Source organism: Phytophthora cinnamomi (assembly GCF_018691715.1).
Source record: "Phytophthora cinnamomi strain GKB4 chromosome Unknown Contig126, whole genome shotgun sequence".
NCBI classification, from domain to species: domain Eukaryota; phylum Oomycota; class Peronosporomycetes; order Peronosporales; family Peronosporaceae; genus Phytophthora; species Phytophthora cinnamomi.
The window spans coordinates 456745-470033 of NW_027151059.1; the positions used below are offsets into that span (position 1 = coordinate 456745).

At 48.2% G+C, this 13289-nt stretch overlaps 3 protein-coding genes across 3 annotated transcripts; 1 reads left to right on the forward strand and 2 right to left on the reverse strand.

Moving 5' to 3' along the window:
• Positions 1-1246: 1246 nt before the first annotated feature.
• Positions 1247-1741, reverse strand: IUM83_10875 (uncharacterized protein; the record flags this gene model as incomplete). Its single annotated transcript, XM_067935401.1, has 1 exon — positions 1247-1741. The coding sequence occupies one exon, from the start codon at positions 1739-1741 to the stop codon at positions 1247-1249; it is 495 nt and encodes a 164-aa protein (XP_067780662.1).
• Positions 1742-2746: 1005 nt separating this feature from the next.
• Positions 2747-7662, reverse strand: IUM83_10876 (Integrase catalytic core protein; the record flags this gene model as incomplete). The annotated part of the gene is made up of 3 exons (XM_067935402.1): positions 2747-2984; positions 3578-5276; positions 6837-7662. The coding sequence occupies 3 exons, from the start codon at positions 7660-7662 to the stop codon at positions 2747-2749; spliced, it is 2763 nt and encodes a 920-aa protein (XP_067780660.1).
• Positions 7663-12545: 4883 nt separating this feature from the next.
• IUM83_10877 (putative secreted RxLR effector protein) lies at positions 12546-13058 on the forward strand (the record flags this gene model as incomplete). The annotated part of the gene is made up of 1 exon (XM_067935403.1): positions 12546-13058. The coding sequence occupies one exon, from the start codon at positions 12546-12548 to the stop codon at positions 13056-13058; it is 513 nt and encodes a 170-aa protein (XP_067780583.1).
• Between the last annotated feature and the right edge of the window lie 231 nt (positions 13059-13289).

Consider the following 13289-nt stretch of genomic DNA (forward strand, 5'->3'; position numbering starts at 1 on the left):
GGATACAGACCGATTAACAAGTCCTTTTCCCGTCTAAACTGGTGTAATACCTGGCTTGAAGAGCAATGCTCACGTGGATACAGACGGCAAACTTGAAGTGATACTTACATCCGAACGTGAGGTTGCTCACATCCACATGCCATCCACCCTCCGGTTGACCTTCAATCTCCATTATCGCGTAATTAGGTACCATCTGTGGTGATACAGGTGCAGTTTCGCGGCTTTGGCCCAATTCAGGTAGATACACTCGGTGACATCCTCGTGATAGAACACGAACCTCGTTTGGGTTTGGGGAAACGAGTAAAAACTCGATACTGGATTTACGCGGAGTCATATCCAGGTGGAGATCTTGTTGTCGAAAATCTTTCACTCGAGCCTTCAGCTTCTGTGTAACTTGAGGCACTTCCTTAAACGCAAGTGGATTCAGCGACTGGTGTCCACAGCAGTTGGCAAGCAGCTGAATCAGTGTCCCGATCTTGTGCTTGGTCCGCAGAGAGTAGTCACCCATTAGCAGAAGGTTAAACTGTTCGACTGGGTTGTTCGTCGACCCATATCCACCTGGTGTATGAAAGCATCGCTAGCGATTGAACTCGCTCTGGATCGACGCTTTCAAAGTAGACACGAAACGCCGCTAACAGTTGCTCGTCTGACGATTTCGTCAAAGTTGCCGCGAGCTGTTCATCATAGACTGGTTTGGTCGAGGCAAAATGCAAGTCGAAAATAAGCACGATCACACGTTCTACCAAATGTTGTGGAACCGCTTTGAGACGATCGTGAACCTTGGCCATCACATGGTAAAAACACATCAGATATGTGCCGCCGCAGTCAACTCCAAACACTTCATTGCCAGCATTCAGCTGTCCAGCTTCAACGTCAGTCATTACGTACTTCAGCAGCATCTGTTGGTTAGTTACCATAGTGAAGACCTTGCGAAGAGCCGTAAGTGCCTTCACATACAAACATTCCAGTCGCTGAGACGTAATAAACATCACCACGAGGTGGAACGAGCGTCCCCTGTCAGAGATTCCACATACAACGACTGGATACGCCAGTTGGTTCAACTTGATGGTGCCATCCATCTGGAATCGAATGATACCGTCTCACGCGCTGCATTTTGTAACAGACGCTTGGGTGTCAGACCCTCTAGAAAAGGATTCTCGTCTGAATCATTTCCCACATCTGGCTTTCCTTGGCTGTCACGCTGTCATCCGAGTGAAAACGGCTGGGTATCGGTGATAGCAGGACCTTATGCCAACTGGTCGATCTGCTCCGGTATGTCGTCGTAGTCATCGTTTGGGTGGAGATGTATTTTCGTGTAGCTGCTGACAACCCACTGCACCTGACGCAGGGTTGGCATCTCCGATTCCGATAACCCAAATCGCCGAGCCACGCCACGGTGAATTTGGGCAGGTTTTAAGCCTTGCGTCGCCATCTCGCGGCCGTAGTCATTGAGGCGAGGAGTCATCTTGAGTTTGCGAGGCTCTCGGACAACGGTCTCGTGGCTTCCGCTTTCCATGATGGTCACTTGGTTCAGGTGTTGGCACGTGAGCACCTTGCCTAACCACGGACAGACGTCATACGGCGTAGCCGTCTCCCATGTCTCCGAGGAGCACTGAAGTAGCTGATAGCGCATTGCATGGGGCCGTGTCAAAGCGCACATAGCGCATGGTACCAGGTGGTTTTTCACAATGATGGAGATTTTCATGTCTTCCATCAGCAGCTGGGAGTCTTCGCGTGCCATGTCGCTGCAAATAACTGTCCACTTGTACTTGGGCATATTTTTTTGTGTTGAGCACTTTAACCGTAGTGTTGGAGGGAGGAGGGGGGGGGGGGGGGGGGAGTTTCCGCGTATAAAGGGAAATGAACGACTGTAACAGAAAATTTGAAACGTCATGTAGCTTCAAGCCTTGTTTGTCATCGGTAGAAATACAGTGTTTTTTGGATAGCTATTCGCTAATATTGAGTGGTGTGGATTCGCCCAGATTTGGGGTTCCGAGATGTGCCACGCGTCGGTTTGGTGTGATGTTCCGTCTGGATGATGTGCCCCACGCACGATATTTGTGATTTGACATGTTCTGTGTGTCGAACCATATTTTTGTGTGTTTTGCATGTTCTGTCATTACTGTTTCGTAATTTATTACAGAGCACGTAATGTGGTTTGCAGATATTTTGTTGCTCCGATTTAAGGCGTAGATAGATCTCGGTGATAAAATAGCTCGAAGACATAAAAATGCGACATGGTAGTAAATCGACCCCCCACAATGACCAGGTGTAGGTAAATCGCACCGCCTCTACCTATTTCACAAAAGCGAGCGCATCGCACGCCTTACTTATAAATGCCTTGTGCGTGCAAATTGGCTCTCAGGACACCAAGGTAACGTCGCCGGCCACTGCTGCTACAGCACGGCTCTGTTGGACGTGTTCAACGGCTCGTTACTGTTGCCTGTGAGTGAACTAGCGGTTCCTGCATGTAACTGTTGGAATATGTCACCACAAAGCTCACACACACAAATACAACTTGTTCTTGGCGGTAAGTTGGGGAATGGCCGCAGCCAAACTCCTTCTCCCTCTCTCCTAGACATGCATGCAACCGTTAGACTACACTACCTCAACTGCCTCGTCCCTTATCTGCTCCAGCAGCACTTCACTGTAACTTCAACAGCAGCAACTTGCAATGTTTTCCAACAGTCCTCCCTTTGCCTTGACGGTGTAGCTTGGACCTACGCGGCTGGCAAATCAAACACAGCTAGCTTTGCACATTCCGGGTGCACATGCCAATCTTGGTAGACAAACCCTCGAACCTGGCTTTCGCCAGTGGCTTCGTAAACAAGTCCGCGGGGTTGTCCTCAGATCGCACCTTCAACATGTATAGCTCCTTCTTCCGTACTTGCTCCCGCACGTAGTGCCATTTCAACTCGATATGGCGCGTTCGGCGTCCAAACGTGGGGTTAGTCGCCATTACATAGGATGATTGGTTGTCCACCCTAAAGTAATCTTACGCTTCATTTCGGGTAGCATTTCATCCAAAATGTTCATCAAAGTCTTGCCTTCCATTGCTGCTTCACATGCTGCAATGTACTCGGCCTCTGCAGTCGATTGAGCCACAATCGTCTGGCGTCTCGACGCCCATGAAATTGCTCCACCCATAAGCGTGAAGACGTACCCAGTGGTACTCTTTCGTGTATCCATATCATTAGCCCAATCACTATCGGAATGCCCTTGTAAGTGCACCCCGATTTCGCAATTCTCGCGGTCCTGGTATGCGATCCCTTTTCCGACAGTGCCAAGTAGATAACGCATCACACGCTTTAGCGCACCAATATGCTGCTCAGTAGGGTGGTCTATAAAGCGACTAAGCCGACACACCGCAAACATCAGATCTGGACGAGTCCCAGTTACCAAATACATCAAACTTCCCACTGCCTCACGGTACGGCACTTTGCCGGGGGTATGGGTGCAGTTTCCTTCGTCTGCGTGTTCACACTTTCTTAATTTCGTGGTAGTCTCCATAGGTATGGCGCTCTTGTTCGACTGTCCCACCACCAGGTCAAACCGTTCCAGGATTTCTCGAGCGTACTGTTCCTGGTCTAGCACGGTTTCCGTTTTCTTCTGACGAACTCGAATGCCCAAGTAGTTCGTTAGCAGTCCCAAGTCTTTGAAGCCATAGTCCTTATCCAATGCGGCAAAGAACTCAGACTTGAACGCTACCGAATTTGTCGTAATGATTACATCATCAACGTAAATTAAAACGAATGCCATAACATCTCCTTTGGCGTAGAAGTACAGGCACGGCTCCGTTTCACACGGCGTGAAGCCATACTTCTTCATCCAGCCATCTAACTCTTCATTCCACTCCCTGCCTGACTGTCTTAGACCATACAACGCTTGATCCACTCGGTACATTTGGTTGCCGAAGCCTTCAATTCCGCCTATGTATTGCTTTATCTTCAGCTTTGCGTTCAAGTATGCGTTGTTCACGTCTCCTTGCCAGATCTTCCATCCTAGTTCTCTTGCTAGAGCCACTAGCAATCGGAAGCTCGACAGTCGCGCCACGGGTGAGAATGTGTCCTTGAAATCCAAGCCAGGCTTTTGTTTGAATCCCTTTGCTACAATACGTGCACGAAAGCGCACGATGTATCCATCTTCATCCACCTTTGGATCGAACACCCACTTAGTTTCCAGTAAGTTTGCACCATCAGGTAGTTCATCAATAGGTGTCAACACGCCTTTGTCAATTAGCGCTTGCATTTGCGTCTCCATCGCGGCCACCCATTCATTGCACTGCCGTGATCGCATCGCCTGTCGAACCGTCTTGGGGATCTTCACCTCACTCGCCTTCCAACTTCGTTGACCCATCGGTTCCGGATGCAGGGTCGAGTTCATGACGTAGTCCTCCAGATATTTCGGTCTCTTGCGCTCACGAGGTTCGTACCGCTGCCGCTTGTCCTCCCTACGTCCAGCAATCGAGTCACGACCACGTTTCTCACGATACTTTGGCTGCTCGCTAAACGACCTAATGCGATCTACCCTTTTGCGTTTCTCAATCATCGTGGTTTCGACGTCATCGTCCTCCAGACCGTACGTCTCAACGTCAATGTCCTGCGGATATTCATCTGCTCTCTCTTGTTCAACACCTGGTAAATCTCCCTCATTAACAACATCTTCATAATCACGCAGCACATCTTCATTATCATTTTCCTCATGCGTCTGCTCATCTTGTGATGTTACCGATTCCGTTTCATCAATAGCTTTGGATGTAGCATCCTCACTGACAGCAGAAACATCGCCATGTTCAGACTCATTGACTGAATCATCTTTTTCTCCACTAACTGCATCCTCCACACTGTCGGCGTCCTGAACATCTTCACCAGATTTGCTACTTTCAATCTCTTCTTCACCTCCGTCGTCGACTACGTGTTCATTGGCGTGTTCATCTGCATTTTCATCTGCCATTGGACGCAGGAACACTCGTGGGTGCATCAACGATGGCTCACGTCTAGCGTCCTCGTCGCTATCAGCAACATCTTCCTCATCTTCATTTGCATCGGATTCCTCCTCGCTATCCTTGCTCGAAGTGGAAGAGTCCTTTTCATTTTCATTAGACGACACAGTATCCAAATCTGCTTCCACCGAGCTCTCCTGGTCGTTATCACTCTCGTCATCCTCGCTATCCCCCCCCCCTTCAACATCGCCTTGTTGATCATCTGGCCATCCATGATCGACCGACTTGGGGATCGAGTGTCGATCACGATACAGGACATCCTCGTGGACTCTCACTGTGTACACAACACGCGATATACGATACTGCGGGAAGTACACCTTGCACCCCATGCAATCTTCCAAATAACCAAGGAGAAAACCAGCTTCACTCGTATTTGCCATTTTCTTTCGCAGGTGCTTCGGGATGTGTGCATACACTAGCGATCCGAATGTCCAAATGCGATGGAGATCCGGCTTCTTGCCAAAGAACAGTTCGAAAGGTGTTCGCTTCGTTCCTTTGCAGAGAACGCGGTTTCGGACGTAGGCTGAATTCCTCAGTGCGTCCGGCCAGAAGCTCTGCGGAAGTCCTGAGTGACTCAACATCGCTTTCTTTGTATTCCGCAATGTCTGGATTGCACGCTCTGCATAGTTCACCGAAGAACCTCCTGGTACCACCGGAACCAAACTGATGCCTTGTTCCGCACACCATTCCTTTGTTGGTGTGTTCAAGAATTCACCACCAGTATCAGATACTACATGTTTCACAGGTTTTCCAATCTGCTGTTCAGCCCACATCACGTACTGCTGAAAGTAGCCCGATGCCTCAGTTTTGTCGGTCAATACATATACGGTCATCCACCGCGAATAGCCATCAACTATCACCAGTGCCTGTGTGTAGGCAGTGCGGTTGTTCTATCCAGGATCCATCAAGTCCATGAAAATCGTTTCATTTGGCTCCTCAAAACCACGTTCAAATCGCTTGCTACGCTTCTTTCGCTTCTGCTTAGTCAGTTCACAAGTCCCGCACGTCGTAAGCTCGCGCCCTTTTAGAAGCATTCCACGGACAAGCTCTTTGTCCACCATCTGCTTCAGGTGCTGGGCACACGTGTGACCGAGTCTTGCATGCCACGTGCGAATATTCGCCACGCCATCAGCGTTCGTGAAGTTTGCCATCTCGCCATATTCCACCAATTGTCTTGGCGGGTCTTCAATCCATGCATTGTGTGCCTAAAAATCCCACACATTGTTCGGAGCAGGTAGGCTTCGCAGTACTAACTCACCATTCCGATACACTTTGCATTCACCCGTTTTGCTGTTCTTCCGCTCAACGAATCCTTGCTTCATCGCCAAGCCCACAGAATACAAATTCCAGTTTGCGTCCGGCACAAACAGCGCTTCTTCCAAGAAGATTGTTGTCAGAGCACCATCACCCACATCAGTCGCGAGCGCAATAACTCCAACTCCAAGTGCTGGTGAATGACCACCTTTTGCAAACCCTTGTATATCTTCAACAGCTTTTTCAAACTCGTGGTACGCTACAAAATATTGCTTGGATCCCACAATGTGCGTACTAGCACCGGTGTCATAGACCCAGCGACGGGGATTGTATTCCGCCACCTCTACCACCTGTTTAGGCTCGCTCACTGCATCCAAGAATTTCTCTTCTCCAGGATCACTATGTTCTTTCTGCGCCTTGCACCGCATGCTGTCTGCATTTCCTGCACGTTGCGACTGGCGAGAATCTTCATCTGAGACTTTGTCACGATGAGAAACTGATTTCGATACTTCAGCACCATTTGTCTCCTTTTTCCCATTCAATTCTGGACAGTACTTCTTAATGTGACCCTTTTGCTTACATTGGAAGCACTTCAGGTGGTTTTCTGACGACTCCGACTGCTGTTGGTGTTGTTGCTGATGCTTGGGTTTGTTCTTTTGCTTTCCAGCTTTCCCAGCCTTTGCATCGCCTCCGCCAGCACGGTTGCCACCGTTCTCCATGCGATCACCTGAATTCTCGTAGCTCTCTTCCTTCAACTGCGACGCTGCCACCAGAATTAAATCACGAACGTCGTCCACTGAATACGCGGAACCAGGAGTCAAAGTAATCATTTCTGTTAAGCGCTGGTACTTAACGTGTCTAGGTAAGCTCTTCAAAATTGCGTCCACCATATCCAGATCATGCACCGCATATTTCATCGTCGCGAGGCGATCACGGATGTCGTACATCTTGCCCAGGTGCAAATTCATGTCATCTTCTCGCTTCGCCCTGGTGTTCCTTAATTGATGTGCTAATTGCCTCTGCTGATGTACAAACAAATTCTGGTTCTTCGGCGCCTCAAAAATCTCCTCGAGTTTCTTCCACATCTCGGTACCAGAAGCTTGTCGCATCACTCGCTGAGCCAACGCCAGCGAAACTGAACTGAGGATTAAGCGTTTAATCGTTGCCTGATTTTGTTTCCACTCGTTCTTATCAGACTCAGATGCCGATGGGTCTGGGGGCTTTGCCTTCCCAGTTGCGATATTCTCCACGTCATCCTCCTCGAAGAGGCTCATCATCAACGCCTTGTAGAAATCCCAATGTTCCCGTTCCAGTTCACAGGAACTCCCTTGGCGTTCACCTCCAAGCCGGCCTTCGGCTTTCCACTGGTTGTACTTGCCGTTCTCGACATCATAGTGCGTGCTCAGAGACTTCTCAGCGATGCCAATTCCAAATTCCTTGGGCTCAGAACCCTGTTGGAATATGTCACCACAAAGCTCACACGCACAAATACAACTTGTTCTTGGCGGTAAGTTGGGGAATGGCCGCAGCCAAACTCCTTCTCCCTCTCTCCTAGACATGCATGCAACCGTTAGACTACACTACCTCAACTGCCTCGTCCCTTATCTGCTCCAGCAGCACTTCACTGTAACTTCAACAGCAGCAACTTGCAATGTTTTCCAACAGTAACGGGGTTACACGCACAAGCGGCTACAAGCCACTTGTCATTTTTTAACAGATAACATATCTGTTAAAAGTTTTAGATACTTCTTCACCTTGGTGTAAGTCACACCAAAGGAAACATTGAAGTGGACCACCACAATGATTGGTCCACACCTACCCAAATATCCTATTGGTAGAAAACAGCATCTTTCTACCAATTAGAGACGTGCATATTGGCGGGGCCCTGACAGCCAGCTGCTCTCAACCCCTTTTATAGATGATAAACAGTTTTAGCAGATTTAGGAGGAAGATCAATTTACAAACAATACAGTTCTCATTTTACCTTAAACTAGCTACCTGGTGTTTTTATTTGATTTATATTATATTTGTGTACTAAGTATAATTAACTCAAATTATTACTAAGCATCTACGCTTCCTCATCCACGTAGCGCGACGTGTAAGCGAAAGTAGTGAGTCAAGTTAGAGCATCACTGGGCTTTCCGCATCTCTGTGGCGCTAGCTGCTCCCCGCCATGTAAGACCACATGTTGATACTGCGCTACCATCAGGAAAAGTGCTTCGTATGAACTGTTGTAGCTCCTCTAAATAAAATGTAGGGTGGGCTTTTACGCACATTCGAACACGGGTTACCACGGCACTCGGCCAACGCGAAGAGCAGTTAGTTTGATCTCCTTCATCAACCACACCATCGGTCAAAAACAACTTGTACCAACGTTGCAGTGTTCGCACGTTAAGCCCAAATATATCGCTAACATACTGCGTACAGATTCCATGCACCTGCATCAGAAAAACAGCTCGCCAGTGGTAGTCGAGAGAGTACATGCTGCACTTGTGCACGATGGAGGTTTTCGGAAACTGCGGTGCTTTGACAGATCGGCAGCGTTATATGCCGACCACTCGTCAAGTGTCCAGATGTAAGTGTCCAATTGCATATTTTATATATATAAAGAGCGGCATTATAATCCGTACACAGCCATCGCGATTTAAAATAAATCGGCTCGAATTGCGTTATTGGATCAGCAATTCGACCACAGATAGCGTAAATCGAGATCGATATCGAGGCTGGCGATTATAACTTGGACGAGTTAGTGGCCATCTGTATTTATAGCGGGCCCCAGATATTATAACTCGACCAAATCACTAGGTGAAAATGACAAACGCATTGCAAAGCATAATAGGGCTTAGATCGATCTCTGTGATAAAATAATTCGAAGACATAAAAATGCGAGACGGTAGTAAATCGACCTCGGGGCGTAGGTAAGTCGCACCACCTCTTCCTACTTAACATAACGGGCGCATCGTTGGTTCTCAGGACACCGAGGTAACGTCGCCGGCTACTGCTACTCCGGTACGGTTCTGTTGGACGTGTTTAACGGCTTGTTAGCTTCGTCTGTGAGTGCACGACCGGCTCCCGCAACACTGAGCTTTCCGCTTCTCTGTGGCGCGAGCAGGTCCCCGCCATGTTAGACCACATGTTGATACTACGCTACCATTTTACTTTAGGAAAAGCGTTTCGTATGAACCGCTGTAGCTCTTCTAAATAAAATGTAGGGTGGGCTTTTACGCACTTTCGAACACGGGTTACCACGGCACTCGGCCAACGCGAAGAGCGGTTAGTTTGATCTCCTTCATCAACCACACCATCGGTCAAAAACAACTTGTACCAACGTTGCAGTGTTCGCACGTTAAGCCCAAATATATCGCTAACATACTGCGTACAGATTCCATGCACCTGCATCAGAAAAACAGCTCGCCAGTGGTAGTCGAGAGAGTACATGCTGCACTTGTGCACGATGGAGGTTTTCGGAAACTGCGGTGCTTTGACAGATCGGCAGCGTTATATGCCGACCACTCGTCAAGTGTCCAGATGTAAGTGTCCAATTGCATATTTTATATATATAAAGAGCGGCATTATAATCCGTACACAGCCATCGCGATTTAAAATAAATCGGCTCGAATTGCGTTATTGGATCAGCAATTCGACCACAGATAGCGTAAATCGAGATTGATATCGAGGCTGGCGATTATAACTTGGACGAGTTAGTGGCCATCTGTATTTATAGCGGGCCCCAGATATTATAACTCGACCAAATCACTAGGTGAAAATGACAAACGCATTGCAAAGCGTACAGCAATATAATGTGGTAATACACGATACGGATTACGGGGCGAATTACAGGACGGATTACGGAGGATTCAAGGTGAAGTTGACGGGGCGACCCGTCAACTTAGGGGCGGGTCGCAGTCAAAAAAAGAGGTCGCAGAAAGAGAACCCGCCAATCAAACGACCCCTCACCTCTTTTTGCATGTACACTCCCAACAAGAGGTAGTGGAGGTCTTTTGGTCTCTTTTTCTGTTATAGACACGCATTGACAGATCTATCGTAACATTTGTCATTCTCTCTCGTCATGAATCCAGGCGACACGACTCTGGCATGCGCAGCGGCCTGGATATGTGTGCTTGCCGTCGTCGTCTCCGACAAACGCACGCGGCCCGAGCCTCCGCAACACCAGTACACCGTGCCGCGAGCTGACTGGGATATGATTCGGTCCCAACAAGTCTTTTCCGTGGGCTGGTTCTGACGGCATATACGCTGCACTCGTAGGCTTCTTCTGCGCGGCTGGCCATGCTTAACTGTGAGCAAAAGTTACACTGACTCTCATGTGAATTTCGTAAGGGAAATGCGAAAATGTGCTGTGACCCGACCTCCACTTTATTAGCAATAAAAGAGCCAAAAAGAGAAGAGGTGCGACCCGCCCCTAACAATTGCATTCATCAAAGAGTGGTCAGGAAGTGAGTAGCTGGTTTAGAGTACAAGCGAGTACGGACTTTAGGGTACAATATCACTTTTCACTTTGCTATTTACAAACCCAAGCTCCCAATACGTTACAGCACCCGCTTATCTTAGGCGTCATACTTACTGTAGTACAGTACAGTACAGGCACGTGCATAAGAAGGTTGATTCAATTCAAGTGTGCAGTGAACCAAGGCGCGTACGTAGATTCGGTTTGGCACATCACGATGCGTATCCTCTGAATCGTTCGAGGATCCGTTAGAGTAAAGAAACTACTCGTGTGTAAACAAACCCGAACTCGTTCGGATACGGTGGTCATTACAATACAAGCACGACTTGGTTTTACCGATCGAGTGGTTTGCTGCAAACGATGTTCTTCTAAACTTTTACGATCGCTTTTAAGCGATTTAAAAATGTCAGTAAACCAATCACTTTACCCTTCAAAGGTATTTGAAGGGCAATATTTTAAAATTGATACAGAGATGGACACTCCGTCAAACCCGAATGGGTCTGCTTCCGTGCCAAGAAGTTTGCGTCGCGTATACCTGTAGGCCATCGCGATGGCTTATACATACTGTATACAGGCATCCCCGCCCAATTTGCCACTGTATTTCTTGATGTACCTCGCACAGGAATTGCAGTCCGTGCTCAGAATTTGTACAGCCAATCGAGGCTGTGTATTGACGTAGCTGAGACCTCTGCAGGGACAAGCGGGATGATCGTCAAAGTCGATGTGCCGCATTCTTCACTATGTTTCAGTACAGCTCGTCTATGTGCAACCTGTGGGAATGCTGCATCCCTCGGGCAAGTGGGGATGCCTGTACATCAAAACTATAGGACCACCCCTATGCTCCCTTATAACTCAATCAATCTTTATCATTTTGAGGTGGGGGTTCGACAGTAGTTGTGAAAGACGCTGAGAAAGACCTGCTATGCGCTAACACTCGCGTTTTTGCACTTTAACGGGTGGCTCGTATACAAGAAACTGGTTGTGCAAGGTCGACACAAATTAGGACCACCCCTATCCCAATACAAAATCCAATATTAACCGAAACCCCGTACAAGGCGATATGACTAGAGATTTGTAGAGGACATACTTTCGGCAGTTAGTTAGACGCGTTAGGTGGTGCAGAACACAACAGTTACTCGCGATCCTACAAGCAACCTATTAAGTGCACTCGGACGCGAACGGGGGTGTCGGACTGAGGCGTAGATTTTAAAGTACGAGTAGCTGTCGACTGAGGCTCCCATTCACTGATCGTTCTATAGCAAATCACAGGGATACTGCTGACTTACCACTGAGATCTACGTTGGCGATCGCTTCACGCTCAATATCGCTTATGAGGCTGTGTCGTGCTCCACTGCTACAGCTAACACTATTTACAATGCTAGGATACTGTCACAGCGAGCTCCCAGAGAGCTAGTGTCAACGTGCGAGCACCTGAAAGCATGTCCTCTACGAATCTCTAGTCATATCGCCTTGTACGGGGTTTCGGTTAATATTGGATTTTGTATTGGGATGGGGGTGGTCCTAATTTGTGTCGACCTTGCACAACCAGTTTCTTGTATACGAGCCACCCGTTAAAGTGCAAAAACGCGAGTGTTAGCGCATAGCAGGTCTTTCTCAGCGTCTTTCACAACTACTGTCGAACCCCCACCTCAAAATGATAAAGATTGATTGAGTTGTGAGGGTGGTCCTATAGTTTTGACACGCACTGTACCACCATGGACACAGTAAATCTAGATATCATGCATGCACAGTCCAAACACCACTTGTACAGCAAGCTGTTCATTTCTCAATCTTCCGTCGAGCAGCCAAGACCAACCCTCAACCATGCGCGCGTGCTACGTCCTACTCGCTGCTGCAGTCGCACTCCTCACAACCTCCGACGTTGCCTCGGCGATGTCAGTGTCCAAGGCGACGCCCCAAGACTTAAGTTCGACTGACAACACTGCCCAGACGTCCAGCATTGCCAAGAGGTTCTTGAGATACCGCGAGAGCGAAGATGATGGTGGCAACAACACGGAGAACGAAGAGAGAGCAATGCTGAATCTAGTATACGAAGGGGGAGCCAACTTTTTCAAGAAGATGGCGGATTTCGTGCCCGTTTGGAACAAAGTTGATGTCCAGGTTGCGGCCATCGCTAAAGCCGAGGATAACTACCGGAGGATGTTCAAGCAGATTCACGAATTGGGGTACACGCCAAGAAAAGTTGCTCGAACGTCGGGCCTTGCGAAGAAAGCGCTATCGATGAACAAGAACCAACTGTTGCACGACGGGGATTACATGTTTTGGCTGTACTACTCGCGGTGGTGGGCTAAGAATGTCGCCAAAAAGGTTGCGTAGGTTGCAACCTCTGATCCATTGGCCAATGACTTCGGTCCACAAACATGCATTCCTGCGTAACCTTTTGTCTCCAGGGATAAGAAAGTGGCGCGCGTGCAGGTAGGGTCAACTTTGAAAACAAAGTTTGAACGCTAGAGAGATCGAATAGGCAAGCAAGACAAACAAAGATAAAGAGGAAAACCTGGATAATACTCACCGTTTTCCTTTTCGAGCTATGCATCATGTCAACAT